A 23,262-nucleotide genomic window follows, 5' to 3' on the forward strand; every position below is an offset into this window, starting at 1 on the left:
TTATAAAATTAAATGTGTTAAGTACAATTGGCATTAAAATACATAACTATGTTATTAAATGTAACAATTTAATGTATGATTGCACACGTTAAATTATTTCACAATTTAATCAAAAATTTAAAGATTTGTTTTAAATTATTTTTCTAATTGTATTCATGATTTGGAAGAATGGCCGTGCGCGACCCGAGGGTCCCTGGTTCAATCCCCACCTAGTACCAACCTCGTCATGTCCGTTGTGTCCTGAGCAAGACACTTCACCCTTGCTCCTGATGGGTGCTGGTTAGCGCCTTGCATGGCAGCTCCCTCCATCAGTGTGTGAATGTGTGTGTGAATGGGTAAATGTGGAAGTAGTGTCAAAGCGCTTTGAGTACCCTGAAGGTAGAAAAGCGCTATACAAGTACAACCCATTTATCATTTATTATTTATGATTTAATTACATTATATATTAATGAACCTGGTGATGGAGGGTCAACTGTAATAGAAATAAATAAGTATTTTTTAAATTACTTAAATGTGTCATTAGTTAAGTACAATTGGCCTTAAAACACATAAATGTGTTATTAAATGTAACAATATATTGAAAAATTGCACATTTAGTTATTTCACAATTTAATCAATAATTTAGAGATTTGTTTTAACATTTAATTTCCATCCATCAATTTTCTACCGCTTGTCCCTTTCGGGGTCGCTGGGGAGCTGGAGCCTATCTCAGCTGCACATGGGCGGAAGGCGGTGTACACCCTGGACAAGTCGCCAACACAGATAGACAACATTCACACACTAGGGCCAATTTAGTGTTGCCAATCAACCTATCCCCAGGTGCATGTCTTTGGAGGTGGGAGGAAGCCGGAGTACCCGGAGGGAACCCAAGCAGTCATGGGTAGAACATGTCAACTCCACACAGAAAGATCCCGAGCCCAGGATCGAACCAGGACCTTCATATTGTGAGGCACACGCACTAACCCATGTGTCACCGTACTGTCCAACATTTAATTTATTATTTAATAATGTATTTAAGGATTTAATTTAAATATTTCATGGATCTGGTGATGAAGTGGTCAAATTGGACAAAAATAAATACGTCTAAATAATTACTCAAATGTGTCATTAGTTAGGTACAATAGGCAATAAAATACATAAATGTGGTATTAAATGTAAAAGTTTAATGTAAAATTGCACATTTAATTATTTCACAATGTATTTCAATATTTAATCAATAATTTAGTGATTTGTTCTTTTATTTAATTTATTATTTTTTAATTAATATATTATTTCATGATTTATGCCATGAACCTGGAAATGGAGGGTCAAAATAAGAAAACAACCCAAATCATTCTTTATATAATTACTTAAATGTGTCATTAGTTTAGTACAGTTGGCATTAAAACACATTCAATGTGTTATTAAATGTAACACTTTATTGTAAAATTGCACATATAATTATTTCACAATTTAATCAATGATTTAAAGATTTAATTTTTATTTTATTTATTGTATTATTTCATGATATACATAATTTAAATAATTCATGAACCTGGTGATGGAGGGTCAACTGTAATAGAAATAAATAAGTATTTTTTAAATTACTTAAATGTGTCATTAGTTAAGTACAATTGGCCTTAAAACACATAAATGTGTTATTAAATGTAACAATATATTGAAAAATTGCACATTTAGTTATTTCACAATTTAATCAATAATTTAGAGATTTGTTTTAACATTTAATTTCCATCCATCAATTTTCTACCGCTTGTCCCTTTCGGGGTCGCTGGGGAGCTGGAGCCTATCTCAGCTGCACATGGGCGGAAGGCGGGGTACACCCTGGACAAGTCGCCAACACAGATAGACAACATTCACACACTAGGGCCAATTTAGTGTTGCCAATCAACCTATCCCCAGGTGCATGTCTTTGGAGGTGGGAGGAAGCCGGAGTACCCGGAGGGTAATGTATTTCAATATTTAATCAATAATTTAGTGATTTGTTCTTTTATTTAATTTATTATTTTTTAATTAATATATTATTTCATGATTTATGCCATGAACCTGGAAATGGAGGGTCAAAATAAGAAAATCATTCTTTATATAATTACTTAAATGTGTCATTAGTTTAGTACAGTTGGCATTAAAACACATTAAATGTGTTATTAAATGTAACACTTTATTGTAAAATTGCACATATAATTATTTCACAATTTAATCAATGATTTAAAGATTTAATTTTTATTTTATTTATTGTATTATTTCATGATATACATAATTTAAATAATTCATGAACCTGGTGATGGAGGGTCAAATAATAAATTAATTAATTTAATACATTTGAATATTTCATAGATCTGGTGACGAAGGGGTCAAACTGATCAAAAATGAATAAGTCTTTAAATAATTACACAAATGTGTCATTAGTTAGGTACCATAGGCATTGATAAGACTATTAAAGGGCCCCCCATCCCATCCTAAACCCAATGTCACTGCCACACACACACACACACACACACACACACACACACACACACACACACACACACACACACACACACTTGGTATGTTTACATGCACTTAAAAACTAATCAGTGCATGGATTTGGTTGAAATCTGCTTTTTAAACACATGTATAAACTAATTAGTTTTTGTTTTTTTTACTTTTTAAACATATCTGGAGCATAGCTGGATGAATGCCCCTAAATAATTTGGTTTTGGAAAAAAAAGCGTATGAGCTATGAGATGCTGCAAATTTTTGTATTGATTCGATGTTAAGTAAATAATCAGCCAGTATTGCCGATACTCATACCAATATTTTTTTCTAGAATTTTTTAGACATAACACTTTTGAAAGTAGCTTAAACTGTTTTCTATCAGAATAAAACCCAAAGACAAAGATTTTGACAACTAAAATATATTTTTATCAACACCTTTGTAAACATTTGAATGATATAAGAGAAAATAACAAAAATAATACAATTATTCCCTTTTTATTGCAAACAATTGTTAGAGCAAAATAAATAGTGCAAAATTAGTAAACAAAAACTACTAGTGGATCTCATTTAAAGTGGCCTTATTATGCAAAGCCAACATTCCTTACCTTATTTTGTGTATTTGGGATCCACGTAAGTCCCACAAAGGTGGAATCAAAGCATGTCGATATTTATAAAATAATTTTGCCTTCTTCCAAATTTGCACTGAACGAGCTGTTAGTAACTGTGACATATTTTGCCTTTGTTACGAATGATATCTCCATATATGGTATGGGTTTATCCGAAGAGTTTTGCTGTGCGAGTCAGCCATTTTTGTTTAGTCGTAGTCTTCTTGTGGGGCAGACTGGCTCGTACATGCACATGCATCCTCCGCTGTTTCCATTTCTAACAAAAAGTAGCGTATAGTTCTAACTTATATCTGTCAGTAGACTGCATATGGAAGCACTAAAAACTACAACATGGCTGACGGCTGGGCCTGAAAGAGGACTTGGGCGTGTAAATAAGACCGCCCGCAAAATTGCACATCCTGAAGAGACGGTCAGAAAAACTTGAAGATAGTCTGTAAAAAAATCTATGCAAAATCTTGACCAAAGCGAAACTATTAAATGTTATGTAAACCAGTGTTTTTTAACCTTTTTTGAGCCAAGGCGCATTTTTTTCATTGAAAAAATCCGGAGGCACACTACCAGCTGATATCATTAAAAAATGAAACTCAGTAGACAATACAAAGTCGTTGTTGCAATTGTTGGATATGAATTTAAACCATAAACAACCATGCATCACTATAGCTCTTGTCTCAACGTAGGTGTACTGTCACCACCTGTCACATCACGCCGTGACTTATTTGGAGTTTTTTTGCTGTTTTCTTGTCTTGTGCTCTTATTTTGGTGGCTTTTCCTGTTTTGTTGGTATTTTCCTGTTGCCGTTTCATGTCTTCCTTTGAGCGATATTCCCCGCACCAGCTTTGTTTTAGCAATCAAGAATATTTAAGTTGTTGCTATCTCTTTTTGTGTGAACATTGTTAATTGTCATGTCATGTACGGATGTACTTTGTGGACGCCGTCTCTGCTCCACGCGCTGCAAGTCTTTGCTGTCGTCCAGCATTCTGTTTTTGTTTACTTTGTCGCCAGTTCAGTTTTAGTTCCGTTCTGCATATCCATCCCTAAGCTTCAATGCCTTTTCTTAGGAGCACTCACCTTTTGTTTATTTTTGGTTTAAGCATTAGATACCTTTTTAACTGCACACTGCCTCCCGCTGTCGTCTGCATATTGCGATCACGACAAACCATGTTCCCGACATCTACAAAGCAATTAGCTACTGGCTGCCACCTACTGATATGGAAGAGAATAACATGGTTACCCTGCCAAGCTCTAGACAGCACCAACACTCAACAACAACACATCATTTGCAGACTATAATTACTGGTTTAACCCAAATAGGTGAAACTGCATAATCTCCCATGGCACACCAGACTGATGTAGACCACAAGGAAGTGTTTTAAATGCAGTTGTCGCAACTTCTTCCCTGACTTTGTAAACAATATAAAAATATATGACTTTAATGTAATCAATGTAACAATATGGACCAAAAAAACACAATATGTGAAAATGAATGTAAAAGAAAACCTGATTGATATGATATGCATACTATTCTTGGTATCAATACTATCGATGTTTGGATCTATTTGCCCACCTTAAATATACATTCATGTCTAATATGTGCAACACAAGTGAGTACACTTCTTGTCCAAAAGGTGTGAATATTTGTTACCTCGCACTGCCTTCATGGAATTGAGCAGCGCTGCATCATTTGTCACTGGCATCCTCTTTCACAACGACACTGTTGGGTGTCCTTCACCCTCTGCTTGATGATGCACGAGTGGGTTCAGGTCTGGAAGAGACATGGTTGTACCGTATTCCATCCAAGGGAGGTTATCAGAATGTACGTGTTGGAGTTCATGTTTCCCCTCAATGAACCGCAGCTCCCCAGTTCCCGGGAGTACTCATGCTCATAAGACACCCTTATCTTGGTACCCGCTTGTGTTGCCAGACATGTAGACCTTATTGGCAGTGTGTTGCACACAATCAATAAGGGGCTGGTTATGGACTGACTTCCATGTGTTGCCTGATCCAGCTGAGTGAGTGTGTGATCCTGGTGTAAACACCGGGCTTGTTCCTCACAGCGCAGCCGATGCCCCAACTTGTTGCCCCAACCAGCTTCCACAGAGATGAGTCTTCACAAGCCAGAGGACCCCCGCTGTCCCCCTGAGGAAATACTTCCAGGTAACACATTTAGTGTACAGAGAGAAGCAACTGCAAGCACTAAAAACTAGGGGTGTCCCTGTCTGATACTATCCCTACTGATACTGAAAATCGAGGCCGATATCAGCAAAAAACAAGTAACAGCTTGCATTTAGAATCTTCCACATAATTTCCGATACAAGCAGTCCTGCAGCGTGTTTACTTGCGCAAACCCGCACAGCCAGTTAACACAAAAATGTCCTCTAATAAACACAAAAGGTTGGTCTTTCCTTGTATTTTAGTCAAGTCATTTACAAAACCCAAAACCAGTGAAGTTGGTACGTTGTGTAATTCGTAAAAAAAACCGGAATACAATGATTTGCAAATCCTTTTCAACCTTTCCGCATTAATGGTGCCTTCACAGATGTGTAAGTTACCCATGCCTTGGGTACTAATACACCTCCATACCATCACAGATGCTGGCTTTTGAATTTTGCGCCTTTAACAATCCGGATGGTTCTTTTCCTCTTTGGTCCACAGTTTCCAAAAACAATTTGAAATGTGGACTCGTCTGACCACGGAACACTTTTCCACTTTGCATCAGTCCATCTTAGATGAGCTCGGGCCCAGCAAAGCCGGCGGCGTTTACGGGTGTTGTTGATAAATGGCTTTCGCGTTGCAAAGTAGAGTTTTAACTTGCACTTACAGATGCAGCGACCAACTGTAGTTACTGACAGTGGTTTTCTGAAGTGTTCCTGAGCCCATGTGGTGATATCCTTTACACACTGATGTCGGTTTTTGATGCAGTACGCCTGAGGGATCAAAGGTCACGGGCATTCAATGTTGGTTTTCAGCCTTGCTGCTTACGTGCTGTGATTTCTCCAGATTCTCTGAACCTTTTGAGGATATCACAGACCGTAGATCAGGGGTCTCAGACACGCGTTCGCACCTTAATATGAAAATATAATGTTAGTGCGGCCCGCGAGTTTTATATGATTGGCACTTGACAGCGTCATACTTGCCAACCCTCCGGAATTTTCCGGGAGGGATGTTGTGTTACGGTGCGGTTGTTCTCCCGAAATGTGTTTGTCATTCTTGTTTGGTGTGGGTTCACAGTGTGGTGCATATTTGTAACAGTGTTAAGGTTGTTTATACGGCCACCCTCAGTGTGACCTGTATGGCTGTTGACCAAGTATGTCTTGCAGTCACTTACGTGTGTCTGCAGAAGCCTCATACAACATATGACTGGGCCGACACGCCATTTGTATGGGGAAAAAGCGGACGCGACGACAGGTTGTAGAGGACGTTAAAGGCAGTGCCATCACGGTACGCCCTTAATATTGTTATCCGGGTGATAATCGGGACAAATTCGGGAGAATGGTTGCCCCGGGAGATTGTCGGGAGGGGCACTGAAATTCGGGAGTCTCCTGGAAAAATGGGAAGGGTTGGCAAGGATGTTGCTAGAGCGGGATAGCCATTCAAAGAAGGTGAATTCAATAAAAAGTGCATGTTAGATTTTTTTAAGAAATCTTTTCTTGCGGCCCAGCCTCACCCAGTTTCTGCATCCAGTGGCCCCCAGGTAAATTGAGTTTGAGACCCCTGCCGTAGATGGTGAAATCCCTAAATTCCTTGCAATAGCTGTTTGAGAAATGTTGTTCTTAAACAATTTGCTCAGGCATTTGTTGACAAAGTGGTGACCCTCGCCCCATCTTTGTTTGTGAATGACTGAGCATTTCATGGAAGCTGCTTTTATACCCAATCATGGCACCCACCTGTTCCCAATTAGACTGTTCACCTGTGGAATGTTCCAAATAAGTGTTTGATGAGCATTCCTTAACTTTCTCAATCTTTTTTGCCACTTGTGCCAGATTTTTTGAAACATGTTGCAGGCATCAAATTCCAAATGAGCTAATATTTGCAAAAAATAAAGTTTTGAACATTAAATATCTTGTCTTTGCAGCCTATTCAATTGAATATAGGTTGAAAAGGATTTGCAAATCATTGTATTCTGTTTTTATTTACGATTTACACAACGTGCCAACTTCACTGGTTTTAGGTTTTGTACAAAAGGTAAACATGGTAGGCTACTAGGAGCTAGCAGCTACACAACAGCTCAGCACACATTAGCACAAAAGCTAGACATATTTAATAAGTGTCCCTAATTCAACAATATTTCAGTCCAACACGCAACATTTGTCAATAAAACAAGTATATCAAATAATTAGGGATGAGACAACTCATAAACCTCCAATAAGCTACATTGAAAATGTGAGCTTTGGAGACTTGTGGTTAGTTTGGAATATGGATAGAGAATAAAAATATAGAATCAAAGAAGAACTGGTGACATCATCAGAACTTTTGCAGCACAATGCTACGCGCATCCACCTTTGATTCTTGGCAATGTCAGTCCTCAAATGTGTTTTTCACTGTAAACATTCTTTTTTTTTTCTTCCTTGGAAGGGGCATAACAGAAAATATTTGAGAAGCACTGGCTTAACCTAATAAATTATTGTAACCACTAGATGTCGAAAAAAATCAATTACCACTCCACTGTAAATTTAAAGACAGCATAAGTCCATTCCAGTTAATAATAAATATGTTTGTGTTTTTCACACCTGCCCTCGTTTTCTGTTTGAGTCTTTTGACTTGATCAAACACTACAAAAGAAAAAAAGTGTGTACTATAATTCATGCTGATATCGTATTGGATAATATCGGTATGGGCCAATATCAAGGCTCCAATATCGATACCGTATCGACAGGGAAAAAGTTGTATTGGGACACCTCTTCTACAAGCAAGAGAATATCAATGCATCAGTATATCTTTTGATTTTATAGCCATTCAATATCACCTGACAGGAGTCAGTTCCTCCTTCCAGGTATCCTGCACAGACCATCCATGGTGAGATGAGGCCCTGGTAAACCTCTGGCTGATTGCAGGTCTTTGTGGAGAGGATGGGCACCATGGCCGAACGTAAAAACACACTGGTCTCTCCTGTAAAAGCCCAGGAACATTTCAAGAGAAGTTCATAACTATCATAACGGATATGGTTTTCTGAAATGAATTGGATCTTGTAACGCTCACCTTCGTCCTCGGTTGCCCCCCATCCAGAGATCCAGCACTCGGTGCCCTGCTCAAACTCCTCCCCATAGTTAGGCAGGCAGATGGGCTCCACAAATCCTAAAGTAGGGAGATTTCTTTAGTTATGGTGTTCCGCAAGGGTCAATGTTTGGACCACTGCTGTTTGACTCCCTTAGAGCATTTAACACTCATGTTACTTTCCAATGTTATGCAACTTTACTTATTAATGACACCAACCAAAATGATGATGAATATTCTCATTCAGGTCATTGTATTCTCAGTGGGGGTGTGACGATATACTCATCTCACCAGGCAAGACGATGGACAATATAAGGTTCACTAGATTAGGATGAAAAGAGATTTTAACCTTAATTTAAACTTTTTTTTTTATTTGCCCGGGTCACAAAACAACGCAGGTTCACTTTGAAATATGTCATAACTTTGCATGCATGACCTACACATGTACAAAAATGATAAAAGTTAAAATAAAGTAAATATAATTGAATGTGTTTTGAGGCATTCACAAGGTCTTTTGCATCTGATATGGTAGCCCTCATGTGTTTCAATGATTCAGCTGTGTTGTCTTCTCTCTAGCCTGCTGCAGTTTGCAATCCAGTGTGTTCAGAGAGTTCTCCTGTTGCGTCCTGCCATCCATGATTGACAGTTTAGCCTGCTTGAACATACACAGGGCGGAGAAACCTAAATAAAGAGGGAGTGGCCGCATGTGTGCCCGCTGGGAGAGCCGAGACTAGTTTTGTTTGCCAGTTGTGTTTGCGTGTTTCCTACCTCTTACACCTAATGTGCGGTTCCAATCCCTCGTTCATGGCCAGACAGATATGGTGTTTGTTATGGTTTGAGTTTATTTCAAACATGCATACAAAAAAACATGATACCAGTTTCTCTTTTCAACATGTTCGAAAAGGAGTAGGAAGAAGCAGAGATTATTTAGTCCCACCCCTTTTCTATTACATAGCAATTGCCAACACTTTAAAAAAATATATGATAATAATAAACAGTGCAGTAAGTTGTATTTCATATAGTGAGATGAATAAGATTATCAATAAGTTCAAAATGTTTATCAGGGTTCTTCTTGTAAGTATTTTTACACTGAGTTTAAACAGTTTCCTAAATTGGATCATATTAGTACACTGTTTGATTTATTTGCTTAATCCATTCCATTATTTAATTGCACATACTGATATACTAAAGGTTTTAAGAAGTGATTGATTGATTGATTGAAACTTTTATTAGTAGATTGCACAGTACAGTACATATTCCGTACAACTGACCACTAAATGGTAACACCCAAATACGTTTTTCAATTTGTTTAAGTCGGGGTCCACGTTAATCAATTCATGGTATTGTACGTGCATACAAATGTTTTAAGTTACATTTTTCCCTAAGGTTACATTTCTTCTCTTTTGTGGAGAAGAATTATTGTACTTTCTTGGGTAGCAGGTTATAGTTTGCTTTGTGCATAATTTTAGCTGTTTGCAAATGCACCAAGTCCATCAATCCATCCATCCATTTTCTACCGCTTAATCCCTTTTGGGGTCGCGGGGGGCGCTGGAGCCTATCTTAGCTACAATCGGGCGGAAGGCGGGGTACACCCTGGACAAGTCGCCACCTCATCGCAGGGCCAACACAGATAGACAGACAACATTCACACTATGCACCAAGTCGTTGAATTTCAATATTTTTGATTCAATAAAGAAAGGGTTAGAATGTTCTCTATTATGTATTATTCTAACTGACCTCTTTTGTAACACGGTTAGTGACTGAAGCGTACTTTTGTAGTTATTTCCCCATATTTCTGCACTATGACTCAGATATGGCGGGCAGTAAAGAATATGAAGAGATTTTTGGTCCAATACATATTTAGCTTTATTCATTATTGATGTATTTCTTTGCCACCTTATGTATACTTTTATATGAGATTTCCAGTTAATTTCATCATCGATTATTACACCTAGAAATTGATTTCATTTACTTCATATGCTTCTCGTCACAACCCTACATTGATTCTCAGAGCATTAAATCGATAGTGAGTGGACTGTTCAGTTTGTCCTAGAGGACGTTTTCCCTCTCACTCAAGCAGGCTTCATCAGTTTATGAACTGAGGAAACAACTAACCAAACCCTAGCAATCAACAACTGGATGGCAATTTTTTACGACTGAATTCATTCGATAAAACGGAAATTGTTGTCTCGAAGACAAGGATGGGATGGGGTAGGGATGGGAATCGAAAACCTTGTTCAGAATGCCTATAAAGCTCATAAAAAACATCCAAACACCTCCAATTAGATTGTGTATACATGATATAAGTATATATGTAATGTAGTAACTAGCACATTTATAATAACATTAAATATTTACGTATTTTGGTCATTTTAATCATACGCAAGACATTAATTTCACAGACGTTTGCTTTTTTCCCCCCACTACATCACTGATTACTGCAGACTTTATGAGAGTCAACAAACATAACAAAACATCACTTACTGTACAAGGTCTGCTGTCATTAGAATGCCGACTACTAGGATGTGCATATATTCCATTTAGATGAAGAATGACTCATAATTCTCACAAAGAAAAGGGGGTTGATACCGAGCGTCTGTTCGTGTCGTTCTCGCCATTCCCGGGTCTAAATTGGCTGTCAAAGTGTACTACTGTCAGAATATGTCCTCATCTTTCTACTATCTAGGTGAGAGGCATGATTTGTGATCTAGAATTTAGTTTGACGAGCTAGGAAACGAGGTAGTAGCTGATCAGTCGATCCTGTCAACATTGGCATGCAAGCTAGTGATCACGGTGCTGTTATAAATAGATCGTCTGCGTTTGAGCTTATAATAACAATATCACTAATACTTGGTTAATATTAAAGTCACGAAATGTAAATGGAGTATTGTTGGATGTTTTTTTTTATTGGATTTTATGGGCAGAATAGAGGACCTCCCATTGGCTCTGCATTTATTTACGTTTATTTAGAGTTAGAATGCATTAAAAAAAAATCCATCCTTCGTCATGTCTTTCATAATGATTGTGACTGATAGGCAAAATTCCCAAAAAAGTGCAGTTTCCATTTAAAGCGTTCTCTTAAACCTTTGAAGCATCTTTAGTGTTAATTGAAAATTGAAAAGAAAATCAATAATTTTTTTCAGTTTAGACCAATGTACTCAAATATATTCCGCTTTATATTGTTGTAAAGCACACAGCTGAAAATGTGTGAGAAGTTTATTAGTCTTACTTTGTAACTTTGAGGCTCAGTAACGGCATGGTGCAGATTTATTAGAAAAGCAATTCCCTATTTCACAGAGTGAGATAGTTTTGTCAAAGGTTAACCTTTTCTGAATGCAAAAGGTTCAGGAAGAAAGGGGGTGAAAAATTGGTCAGAAGAAAATAAAGAAGCCTGTAGGATAGTATATACGTATTTAGCACATAATCATTCCACCATGGATAAAAAACGGTTGAAATAATAAATCATTAAGGGCCCCAAATTAGTGATTGGTGGCCATGTTGAGTGAACTTCTGACCACAAGTCAAATCAAATCAAATCAACTTTATTTATAAAGCACATTTAAAATTTACCACAGGGGTAGCCAAAGTGCTGTACAATGAACAGGTTAAAAGATAAAACGAGTACCGAGCAAACACAACACAACACAAACAGAACACGATAAAAAATAAATAATTAAAATAGAATTAATAAAAACATAAAAACATAAAAACAGGTTCACAGCAGGTGTATTATGGGGCGCCATTGCAGGATGGATATCACTCAGTGTTAAAAGCCATGGAATAAAAGTATGTTTTTAAGAGAGATTTAAAAACAGGAAGAGAGGAGGCTTGTCTAACACTCAGGGGTAGGTCGTTCCAGAGCTTGGGAGCAGCAACGGCGAAAGCTCTGTCACCTCTAAGCTTCAGCCTTGTGTCAGGGACCGTCAACAGCAGCTGATCGGCTGATCTTAAGGATCGGGTGGGGCAGTAAGGCTGAAGGAGGTCGGAGAGATAGGTTGGTGCGAGGTTGTTTAGACATTTAAAAACAAATAAAAGGAGTTTAAAATTGATTCGGTAACGCACAGGGAGCCAGTGAAGGGACGCTAAAATAGGGGTGATGTGCCCACGTCTGCGGGTCTGTGTTAGCAGACGAGCAGCAGAGTTCTGCACGAGCTGCAGGCGGGCGAGGGAGGCCTGGCTAATGCCAACATACAGGGCATTACAATAATCAAGACGAGTCGAGATAAAGGCGTGGATTAATTTCTCAAGATCATGTCCTGATAGAAGCGGTTTCACTTTCGCTATTTGGCGTAATTGATAAAAGCTTTTTTGAACGACGCTGCTGATTTGTTTTTCGAATTTAAAATCTGAGTCAAACTTTACCCCCAGGTTTGTGACACAGTCGCTGAGATACGGGGTCAGAGTGCCGAGGTCAACGTTGGGGGAGGGAGAGCGACTTGGACCGAACAACATAACTTCTGTTTTGTCTTCATTTAGGCTCAGGAAGTTAGCTGAAAGCCAGACTTTGATGTCGTGCAGGCAGTCAATAAGACGTTGAACCGTGTTATTTTGTGCCAAGTGGACATCCAAGTTTCATTTCTATAGTATAGAGAAAGTGTACTGTAAAACACTAGTTGCTGAAATGTAAAGGGTATTTATGAGACCCCCAGGGTGTCCAAAGTGTGGCACGGGAGCCTTTTAGGCCTAACAGCTGTTTTTAACGGCCTGCAGCTTGTTTTAAAGGGCCCGAAGTCAAGAAGTACAACAAATAAGAAAACAACAACAAAAATTTACAAATGACCAAAAAAGCTTCACAGTTGAAATGTTGAAACTAGTAATAAGTGATAATAAAATTCCATCAAATCGGTAACATTTGCGTCCCCAGGAAATTAAATTTTGAAATGTGTGATAAAATTAACTGTTAAATTTTTTTTTTTATTAAGCAAAATTGATCTGATTACATATTTAATAAATGCTTTGAGTACAAATTAAAACAGTTATTTTAACTTGAACATTGGGAAAATAGCATTACTGCTGTGTGATTTCTAAAATGACATTTAACTATGAAAAAAAAAAAAAATTAAAAAGTAAAGAAAACAGCAACATTGAAATCGTTCAATAATTTTATATTTGTACATATTTGTGTAAATAAAAATACAATTCATACTTCAGTGACATCCATCATGTTACCCTAACACATTACTTGCTCTGTTCACTCGTTCATTTTCTGTATATTTCATCGTATTTCATTTATGCCCGGGGAGGGAGGGAGGGAGGGCGGGGGTGAAAATCTTAACACAGTCTTGTTAGCCAAATTATTTTTTGATGATGTTTATTTTTAAAACACTTTGTTTTTGTTGAATCACTGTAATGTGCTCAGTGTCAACCTGCTATTAGTATAAATGTTATGCGGCCTTATTTCATAGGTGGCGAGGCTCAGATGGTAGAGCCTTGAAGGTTCCTAGTACGAATCCAGCTTCTGCCAACCGAGTCACTGCCATTGGGCAAGACCCTCACCCATCTTGTTCCTAGTGTCACCTACAGTACACTGGTGTATGAATGTTTGAGGCAGGACTCCCTTGCAAAATATATTCTTAAACTTGATGTGACTTTCCTGGGTAAATAAAGATTTAAAAACATCTACAAACCCTGTTTCCATATGAGTTGGGAAAGTGTGTTGGATGTAAATATAAACGGAATACATCCATCCATCCATTTTCTACCGCTTATTCCCTTTGGGGTCGCGGGGGGCGCTGGAGCCTATCTCAGCTACAATCGGACGGAAGGCGGGGTACACCCTGGACAAGTCGCTAAATACAATGATTTGCAAATCATTTTCAACCCATATTCAGATGAATATGCTACAAAGACAACATATTTGATGTTCAAACTGATAAACATTTTTGTTTTGCAAATAATCATTAACTTTAGAATTTGATGCCAGCAACACGTGACAAAGAAGTTGGGAAAGGTGGCAATAAATACTAATAAAGTTAAGGAATGCTCATCAAACACTTATTTGGAACATCCCACAGGTGTGCAGGCTAATTGGGAACAGGTGGGTGCCATGATTGGGTATAAAAACAGCTTCCCAAAAAATGCTCAGTCTTTCACAAGAAAGGATGGGGCGAGCTACACCTCTTTGTCCACAACTGCGTGAGCAAATAGTCAAACAGTTTAAGAACAACGTTTCTCAAAGTGCAATTGCAAGAAATTTAGGGATTTCAACATCTACGGTCCATAATATCATCAAAAGGTTCAGCGAATCTGGAGAAATCACTCCAGTTAAGCGGCATGGCCGGAAACCAACATTGAATGACCGTGACCTTCGATCCCTCAGACGGCACTGTATCAAAAACGACATCAATCTCTAAAGGATATCACCACATGGGCTCAGGAACACTTCAGAAAACCACTGTCACTAAATACAGTTCGTCGCTACATCTGTAAGTGCAAGTTAAAGCTCTACTATGCAAAGCGAAAGCCATTTATCAACAACATCCAGAAACGCCGCGAGCTTCTCTGGGCCCGAGATCATCTAAGATGGACTGGTGCAAAGTGGAAAAGTGTTCTGTGGTCTGACGAGTCCACATTTCAAATTATTTTTAGAAATATTCGACATCGTGTCATTCGGACCAAAGGGAATGCGAACCATCCAGACTGTTATCGACGCAAAGTTTAAAAGCCAGCATCTGTGATGGTATGGGGGAGCATTAGTGGCCAAGGCACGGGTAACTTACACATCTGTGAAGGCACCATTAATGCTGAAAGGTACATACAGGTTTTGGAACAACATATGCTGCCATCTAAGCGCCATGGACGCCCCTGCTTATTTCAGCAAGACAATGCCAAGCCACATTCAGCACGTGTTACAACAGCGTGGCTTCGTAAAAAAAGAGTGCGGGTACTTTCCTGGCCCGCCTGCAGTCCAGACCTGTCTCCCATCGAAAATGTGTGGCGCATTATGAAGCGTAAAATATGACAGTGGACACCCCCGACTGTTGAACGACTGAAGCTCTACATAAAACAAGAACGGGAAAGAATTCCACTTTTAAAGCTTCAACAATTAGTTTCCTCAGTTCCCAATCGTTTATTGAGTGTTGTTAAAAGAAAAGGTGATGTAACACAGTGGTGAACATGTTCTTTCCCAACTACTTTGGCACGTGTTGCAGCCATGAAATTCTAAGTTAATTATTATTTGCAAAAAAAAATAAAGTTTATGAGTTTGAACATCAAATATCTTGTCTTTGTAGTGCATTCAATTGAATATGGGTTGAAAAGGATTTGCAAATCATTGTATTCCGTTTATATTTACATCTAACACAATTTCCCAACTCATATGGAAACGGGGTTTGTATTTTGTTTGCTAATTTTATACTAAACGCTCGCCTCCTTTTTCTTTCAGTCCTGGTACTCAAATGACTTTAGTTCTGCTTAGCAACCTTGTACAAAATTGAAGTCTGAGATGGATAAATACATATTTGAGTAATTTGATATGTGCTTTATCAGATTTGCGAGTAAGTACCAAACAAATGGCACCAAGTTGGTGGTATTACCCTTTTAGTCTGTGGACAAAATGGAAAATAATAAAATGGCCTTCATATTCTTTTGTATTTTTAGTACGGTTTTTTTGTCCTTAATATAAGGCCCCATAGAACAAGTTCAGACAAACAACCATGCACACTCACATTCACTCTTATTATTATTAACCTAAAAGAGCCATTATAAAAACACCTTACCATCAAAATCAAGAGGCTTGCTCAGTTTCATGAGTGCGATATCGTAATCCAGGCCTTTGGGGCGATAACGGGCGTGGAAGATCATCTTCTCCACTGCAAGAGACTGGGCACCGTGGACTGGCTGCTCCGTCTGTCCCACATGGACCCTCCACATGGACTGGTTTGTAAAACTAATAACAGAAAAGACATCTCAAAAATAAGAACGTTTAAACAGAATAAATTAATCAGATGTTTCTTTTGAGTTTATTAAAGTATATCTTTTTGCTGAAGTTTAGCTGCTCTTTCATTGCCGTATGTTTTGTGCCTTTGTCTTTCTGAAAGACTCAACCACGACCAGTGTTGGGTTAGTGACTGAAAACCAGTAACTAGTTACAGTTACTAGTTACTTTATTTCAAAAGTAACTCAGTTACTAACTCAGTTACTTACACCAAAAATGCCTTACTGTGAAAAGTAACTATTTAGTTACTTCTTTAAAAAAAAAAAAAATTTAGGCTCCCATTAATGCCCTTTTAGCCTTCATTTCAGTACTATTATTGCACTGGAGAATAATACAATCTGTTGATCAACTTAAATGCATTTGCACCACTGAATTCTGCTAAGCAATATAGTCTACATACAACACACAAAGACAAAGACATGTTTGAAAGGGCCAATTTATTTCGGGCCAGAACAAATTGACAAAACTATTTTAAATAGCATAACATACATAAGTATCAAATCGCATAATAACATGTCACAACACAGCTGTAAACCTGGCTTCACCCAAGGAAGGCACACATGACATGATTATATGTCATGTCGCTATATACAGCACACATACTGCTATACACACGCCTAACCAGGCCTTTTTTTCTCTCAAGGAATTGCGAAATAAAATCATGTCTTCAGGAGATCAACACTGTACTGAAGCCCAGAACACTACACATTTCCCCAGTTTTTGTTTAGAGAAAAGGAAAGATTGGCCTGGCCCACTAGGATCCCTTTTTATGTTTGTGAACTTTATAGTCTATACATTTAGAGTGATGTGATAATCAAACACTCTAGAAGTCTAGAATGAAAGAGTATATAAGAGAATTCACAGAGTGTGAACCTTCAGTGCTGAATGATGAGCAGAGGCAGAGTTTGGAGTGCCTTCTTTAGCTTGCTTTCCATGTTTATGTACTCACTGTCCACTGTGTCCAGGCACTTGGAACAGTTATGTTCCAAGTACCTATGTTCTCCGTGCCATTTGCTGTTTGATGCCCGATATCATGCTAATTAGCTGCCTGAAAGCGGGTGACTCCACTGTAGAAATAGCCTGCATGTCTTCTACCACATACGCTGCAATGGCTCTATCAATGTTGTCCTGGCTAGAAGTCCCTCTGTTAAAATCCAGTCGCTGTTGCTTAGGTGGAGGTGGAGGTGAACTGTGTTTCTCTTTACTAGCTTCGTCAAAGCATGTTGCTTATGTAGATGTTTCAGCAGATTTGAATTGCTGTTTTGGGCAGTAGACGGGATCTTTGATCCAAGACACAACTTACATTTAACTAAAATGTTCTTTTCTTTGTGCTCGACAAAAGAAAATTAGTGAGAATATCTCCATGTTAAGAAACTCTACTCCGGCTTGTCTTGTTAGTAAGCACAGACACACCATGGACGGGTTGATAGCGGTCTTAAGTTGAAGATGTCAAGAAAAGATGTCACTCTGTATGATCATAGCCAGTTTAAATGATCATGTTAATTTTCAATACACTATCAAGTGAATAAATACAAGTAAATAAATACAAGTGAATAAAGTGCATACTTAGTGCATACTTAGTGCATACTTAGTCAACAGCCATACATGTCACACTATGGGTGGCCGTATAAACAACGCCAACACTGTTATAAACCCGTGCCATATAATGAAACCACAATAAACAACAATGACAAACACATTTCAACAGAATATTTGCACCGCAACAACACATAAACACAACGGAACAAATTCCCAGAATTCCCTGCAGCACCAACTCTTCTGGGACGCTACAATTAATTAATTTTTCTTTTCATGTTTTTCACACACTTTTTGTCCCTCCCACAGCTCCCATAAAAATTCCATGCACACTTGTCACAAAGTTGTTGCGTTCCTCGGTTTGTGCTGTTGAAATCTTGTGCGCAACCAAAACTTGTATAAAAGTACACATAAACAAAGGCAGAGATTCATTTCAACGTGAGAGACAAGATTACGTTTTTCACATTTGTCTGGATAAAGGTATGAAGACCTCCATGAAAAATAAAAACAAAGGACCCAGATTTCCCTCGCCCGGACACGGGTCACCGAGGCCCCCCTCTGGAGCCAGGCCCGGAGGCGGGGAACGATGGCGAGCGCCTGGTGGCTGGGCCTGTCCCCATGGGGCCCGGCCGGGCACAGCCCGAAGAGGCAACGTGGGTCCCCCCTCCAATGGGCTCACCACCCATAGCAGGGGCCATAGAGGTCGGGTGCAGTGTGAGCTGGGCGGCAGCCGAAGGCAGGGCACTTGGCGGTCCGATCCTCGGCTACAGAAGCTAGCTCTTGGGATGTGGAACGTCACCTCGCTGGGGGGGAATGAGCCTGAGCTAGTGCGCGAGGTCGAGAAGTTCCGGCTAGATATAGTCGGACTCACTTCGACGCACAGCAAGGGCTCTGGAACCAGTTCTCTCGAGAGGGGCTGGACTCTCTTCCACTCTGGCGTTGCCGGCAGTGAGAGGCGACGGGCTGGGGAGGCAATTCTTGTTGCCCCCCGGCTCAGAGCCTGCATGTTGGAGTTCAACCCAGTGGACGAGAGGGTAGCTTCCCTCCGCCTTCGGGTGGGGGGACGGGTCCTGACTGTGGTTTGCGCTTATGCGCCAAACGGCAGCTCAGAGTACCCACCCTTTTTGGATTCGCTCGAGGGCGTACTTGAGAGTGCTCCCCCGGGTGATTCCCTCGTTCTACTGGGGGACTTCAACGCTCATGTTAGCAACGACAGTGAAACCTGGAGAGGCGTGATTGGGAAGAATGGCCGCCCGGATCTGAACCCGAGTGGTGTTTTGTTATTGGACTTTTGTGCCCGTCACAGATTGTCCATAATGAACACCATGTTCAAACATAAGGGTGTCCATATGTGCACTTGGCACAAGGACACCCTAGGCCGCAGTTCCATGATCGACTTTGTAGTTGTGTCGTCGGATTTGCGGCCTCATGTTTTGGACACTCGGGTGAAGAGAGGGGCGGAGCTTTCTACCGATCACCACCTGGTGGTGAGTTGGCTGCGATGGTGGGGGAGGATGCCGGACAGACCTGGCAGGTCCAAACACATTGTGAGGGTTTGCTGGGAACGTCTGGCTGAGTCTCCTGTCAGAGAGAGTTTCAATTCCCACCTCCGGAAGAACTTTGAACATGTCACGAGGGAGGTGCTGGACATTGAGTCCGAGTGGACCATGTCCCGCACCTCTATTGTCGGGGCAGCTGATTGGAGCTGTGGCCGCAAGGTAGTTGGTGCCTGTCGTGGCGGTAATCCTAGAACCCGTTGGTGGACACCGGCGGTGAGGGATGCCGTCAAGCTGAAGAAGGAGTCCTATCGGGTTCTTTTGGCTCATAAGACTCCCGAGGCAGCGGACAGGTACCGACAGGGCAAGCGGTGTGCGGCTTCAGCGGTTGCGGAGGCAAAACTCGGACATGGGAGGAGTTCGGGGAAGCCATGGAAAACGACTTCCGGACGGCTTCGAAGCGATTCTGGACCACCATCCGCCACCTCAGGAAGGGGAAGCAGTGCACTATCAACACCGTGTATGGTGAGGATGGTGTTCTGCTGACCTCGACTGCGGATGTTGTGGATCGATGGAGAGAATACTTCGAAGACCTCCTCAATCTCACCAACACGTCTTCCTATGAAGAAGCAGTGCCTGGGGAATCTGTGGTGGGCTCTTCTATTTCTGGGGCTGAGGTTGCTGAGGTATTTAAAAAGCTCCTCGGTGGCAAGGCCCCGGGGGTGGATGAGATCCGCCCGGAGTTCCTTAAGGCTCTGGATGCTGTGGGGCTGCCTTGGTTGACAAGACTCTGTAGAATCACGTGGACATCGGGGGCGGTACCTCTGGATTGGCAGACCGGGGTGGTGGTTCCTCTCTTTAAGAAGGGGAACCGGAGGGTGTGTTCTAACTATCGTGGGATCACACTCCTCAGCCTTCCCGGTAAGGTCTATTCAGGTGTACTGGAGAGGAGGCTACGCCGGATAGTCGAACCTCGGATTCAGGAGGAACAGTGTGGTTTTCGTCCTGGTCGTGGAACTGTGGACCAGCTCTATACTCTCGGCCGGGTCCTTGAGGGTGCATGGGAGTTTGCCCAACCAGTCTACATGTGCTTAGTGGACTTGGAGAAGGCATTCGACCGTGTCTCTCGGGAAGTCCTGTGGGGCGTGCTCAGAGAGTATGGGGTATCGGACTGTCTGATTTTGGCGGTCCGCTCCCTGTATGATCAGTGTCAGAGCTTGGTCCGCATTGCCGGCAGTAAGTCGGACACGTTTCCATTGAGGGTTGGACTCCGCCAAGGCTGCCCTTTGTCACAGATTCTGTTCATAACTTTTATGGACAGAATTTCTAGGCGCAGTCAAGGCGTTGAGGGGATCCGGTTTGGTGGCTGCAGGATTAGGTCTCTGCTTTTTGCAGATGATGTGGTCCTGATGGCTTCATCTGGCCAGGATCTTCAGCTCTCGTTGGATCGGTTTGCAGCTGAGTGTGAAGCGACTGGGATGAGAATCAGCACCTCCAAGTCCGAGTCCATGGTTCTCGCCCGGAAAAGGGTGGAGTGCCATCTCCGGGTTGCGGAGGAGATCCTGCCCTAAGTGGAGGAGTTCAAGTACCTCGGAGTCTTGTTCACGAGTGAGGGAAGAGTGGATCGTGAGATTGACAGGCGGATCAGTGCGGTGTCTTCAGTAATGCAGACGCTGTATCGATCCGTTGTGGTGAAGAAGGAGCTGAGCCGGAAAGCAAAGCTCTCAATTTACCAGTCGATCTACGTTCCCATCCTCACCTATGGTCATGAGCTTTGGGTTATGACCGAAAAGACAAGATCACGGGTACAAGCGGCCGAAATGAGTTTCCCCCGCCGGGTGGCAGGGCTCTCCCTTAGAGATAGGGTGAGAAGCGCTGTCATCCAAGGGGAGCTCAAAGTAGAGCCGCTGCTCCTCCACATCGAGAGGAGCCAGATGAGGTGGTTCGGGCATCTGGTCGGGATGCCACCTGATCGCCTCCCTAGGGAGGTGTTTAGGGCACGTCCGACCGGTAGGAGGCCACGGGGAAGACCCAGGACACGCTGGGAAGACTATGTCTCCCGGCTGTCCTGGGAACGCCTCGGGATCCCCCGGGAAGAGCTGGACGAAGTGGCTGGGGAGAGGGAAGTCTGGGTTTCCCTGCTTAGGCTGCTGCCCCCGCGACCCGACCTCGGATAAGCGGAAGAAGATGGATGGATGGATGGATGGCATTTGTCTGGATAAAGGTATGATATATTGTTGCTTCAAGAGCTTATTTTCACTTTCGGTGTGTGGTGAATAAAAATAGCGGTTGAGAAAGCTGCACGTACGACTCACCCAAATAAACAGTGTGCTGCTGTGACAATCCAGAATGAAGTTACGATGGAGCCACCACAGAGGTGTTCACTGTTGAAATGGAGGCTAACCTGCCAAGGGAACTGACCAGGTTTGGAGATGTTCCCTCCAACAATACGAGTCATGGTGTACTTTGGTCTGAAGCCACACTCTGCAGACAGAATTGCAGAGGCAGACATGTTAGACTAGAATAGACACATATTTGTTTAATGTGAAAACAAAGTTGTTACAGTCAAAATCTGATGAATAAAACACTATGACTTTACAAAAATTTAACAGAAAACCCTTTGTCACTTGGTTTCCGGCCTGCACGGACAGAACTTGTGTCATTGCTGAGTTCAGTTTTGCAGTAAACCAGGCTGACGATCTGACTTAGAACACACACTCCTTCATAAAAACTGATACTGGCACAGTGTCACAGTTAGCTGTTGGGTATCAGCTAGCTTCTAGTAGTCTATAGCCTACCATGTTCACCTTTAGTAAATGACTTGACTAAAATACAAGAAAAGACCAACCTTGTGTACTTGTTGTAGGACATTTAGATGTCAACAAGCTGTCCAGCTTTGCACAAGTATTGGATAATTCAGATGGAAACCGATATAAACTGATACTTGGATTTTTTTGGCGATCGTGGACCAAAAGCCAATATCAATATCGCATAGGAACACCCCTACTCTTTATACTCTCTCAAGCAGTTGACACCCCACTCCATGGCGATCAAATTCATGTAATTCCAACAAAGGTTTTCCTTACAGGTTTTGCTTGATTCTAGTGAACTATAAGTAATCACACAGACCTTAAGTGGCACGGTTAACAAAGAGATACAGTATGGGTCTTTTAGGACAATAGAGACATTCAGTAGTCTTCTCAAATGGTTTAATATCTGACGATTGGACTGCGGGCTTGATAGTCGAATCAAACCATTCTAAGAATCACCTAACTCACTTTTGTTGCAAATCTTTATCTGAAATCCAAGGAGAATGTCAGGGTCAAGCCACTGTAGCATTGGAAAGTATGGAGGGGGGAGCGAACATTGTGTCAAAATCAGACATTTTTAAGGGCGTATCGATTACTCATGGATTTACACTATTCGCTGATAGACTCGTAGCAGAACTACTTTATAGTAAAACAGTTTCATGTAGAATTTGACACCCTAAAAGGAAGGGTGGCCAAACTACCAGCGTCTTTAATTTAGCCCGCTTACCGTGCTTTCTATCCATCCATCCATTTTCAATCGCTTGTCCCTTTTGGGGTCGCCGGGGGGTGCTGGAGCCTATCTCAGCTGCATTCGGGCGGTAGGCGGGGTACACCCTGGACAAGTCGCCACCTCATCACAGGGCCAACACAGATAGACAGACAACATTCACACTCACATTCACACACTCGGGCCAATTTAGTGTTGCCAATCAACCTATCTAATTAATCTTAATTACCAGATAGTCATTGAGTACTACAGATCTGCTGCTATCTTGTGGGCAATGTGAGTAAATCAGGTTGTTTACCCTATAATGTACATAGAAAGGATGGCACAGCAATTTCTTATATGACACAATCCAAACAACCCTCCCTAGTCACGGTGCAAAAAACCCCCAAAAACATAAAGGTCAACACAAATGGTCACACGTAACACAACCTGCTCACTGAACTTT

At 41.2% G+C, this 23,262-nt stretch overlaps 1 protein-coding gene across 1 annotated transcript in view; it reads right to left on the bottom strand.

The window, feature by feature from the left end:
* Positions 1–2,995: 2,995 nt before the first annotated feature.
* tmprss3a (transmembrane serine protease 3a) overlaps positions 2,996–23,262 on the bottom strand; it is a 54,534-nt gene continuing 34,267 nt past the window's right edge. The window contains exons 7-11 of the mRNA XM_061926267.1: positions 21,596–21,764; positions 16,031–16,200; positions 8,298–8,393; positions 8,065–8,207; positions 2,996–5,237 (exon numbers count right to left, since the gene is read on the bottom strand). Of these exons, the coding sequence (XP_061782251.1) occupies positions 5,073–5,237; positions 8,065–8,207; positions 8,298–8,393; positions 16,031–16,200; positions 21,596–21,764 (743 nt within the window). The 3' untranslated portion in view covers positions 2,996–5,072. The remainder of the gene's footprint in view (positions 5,238–8,064; positions 8,208–8,297; positions 8,394–16,030; positions 16,201–21,595; positions 21,765–23,262) is intronic.

This window comes from Nerophis lumbriciformis, linkage group LG31 (genome assembly GCF_033978685.3).
Source record: "Nerophis lumbriciformis linkage group LG31, RoL_Nlum_v2.1, whole genome shotgun sequence".
Classification (NCBI taxonomy): Eukaryota; Metazoa; Chordata; class Actinopteri; order Syngnathiformes; family Syngnathidae; genus Nerophis; species Nerophis lumbriciformis.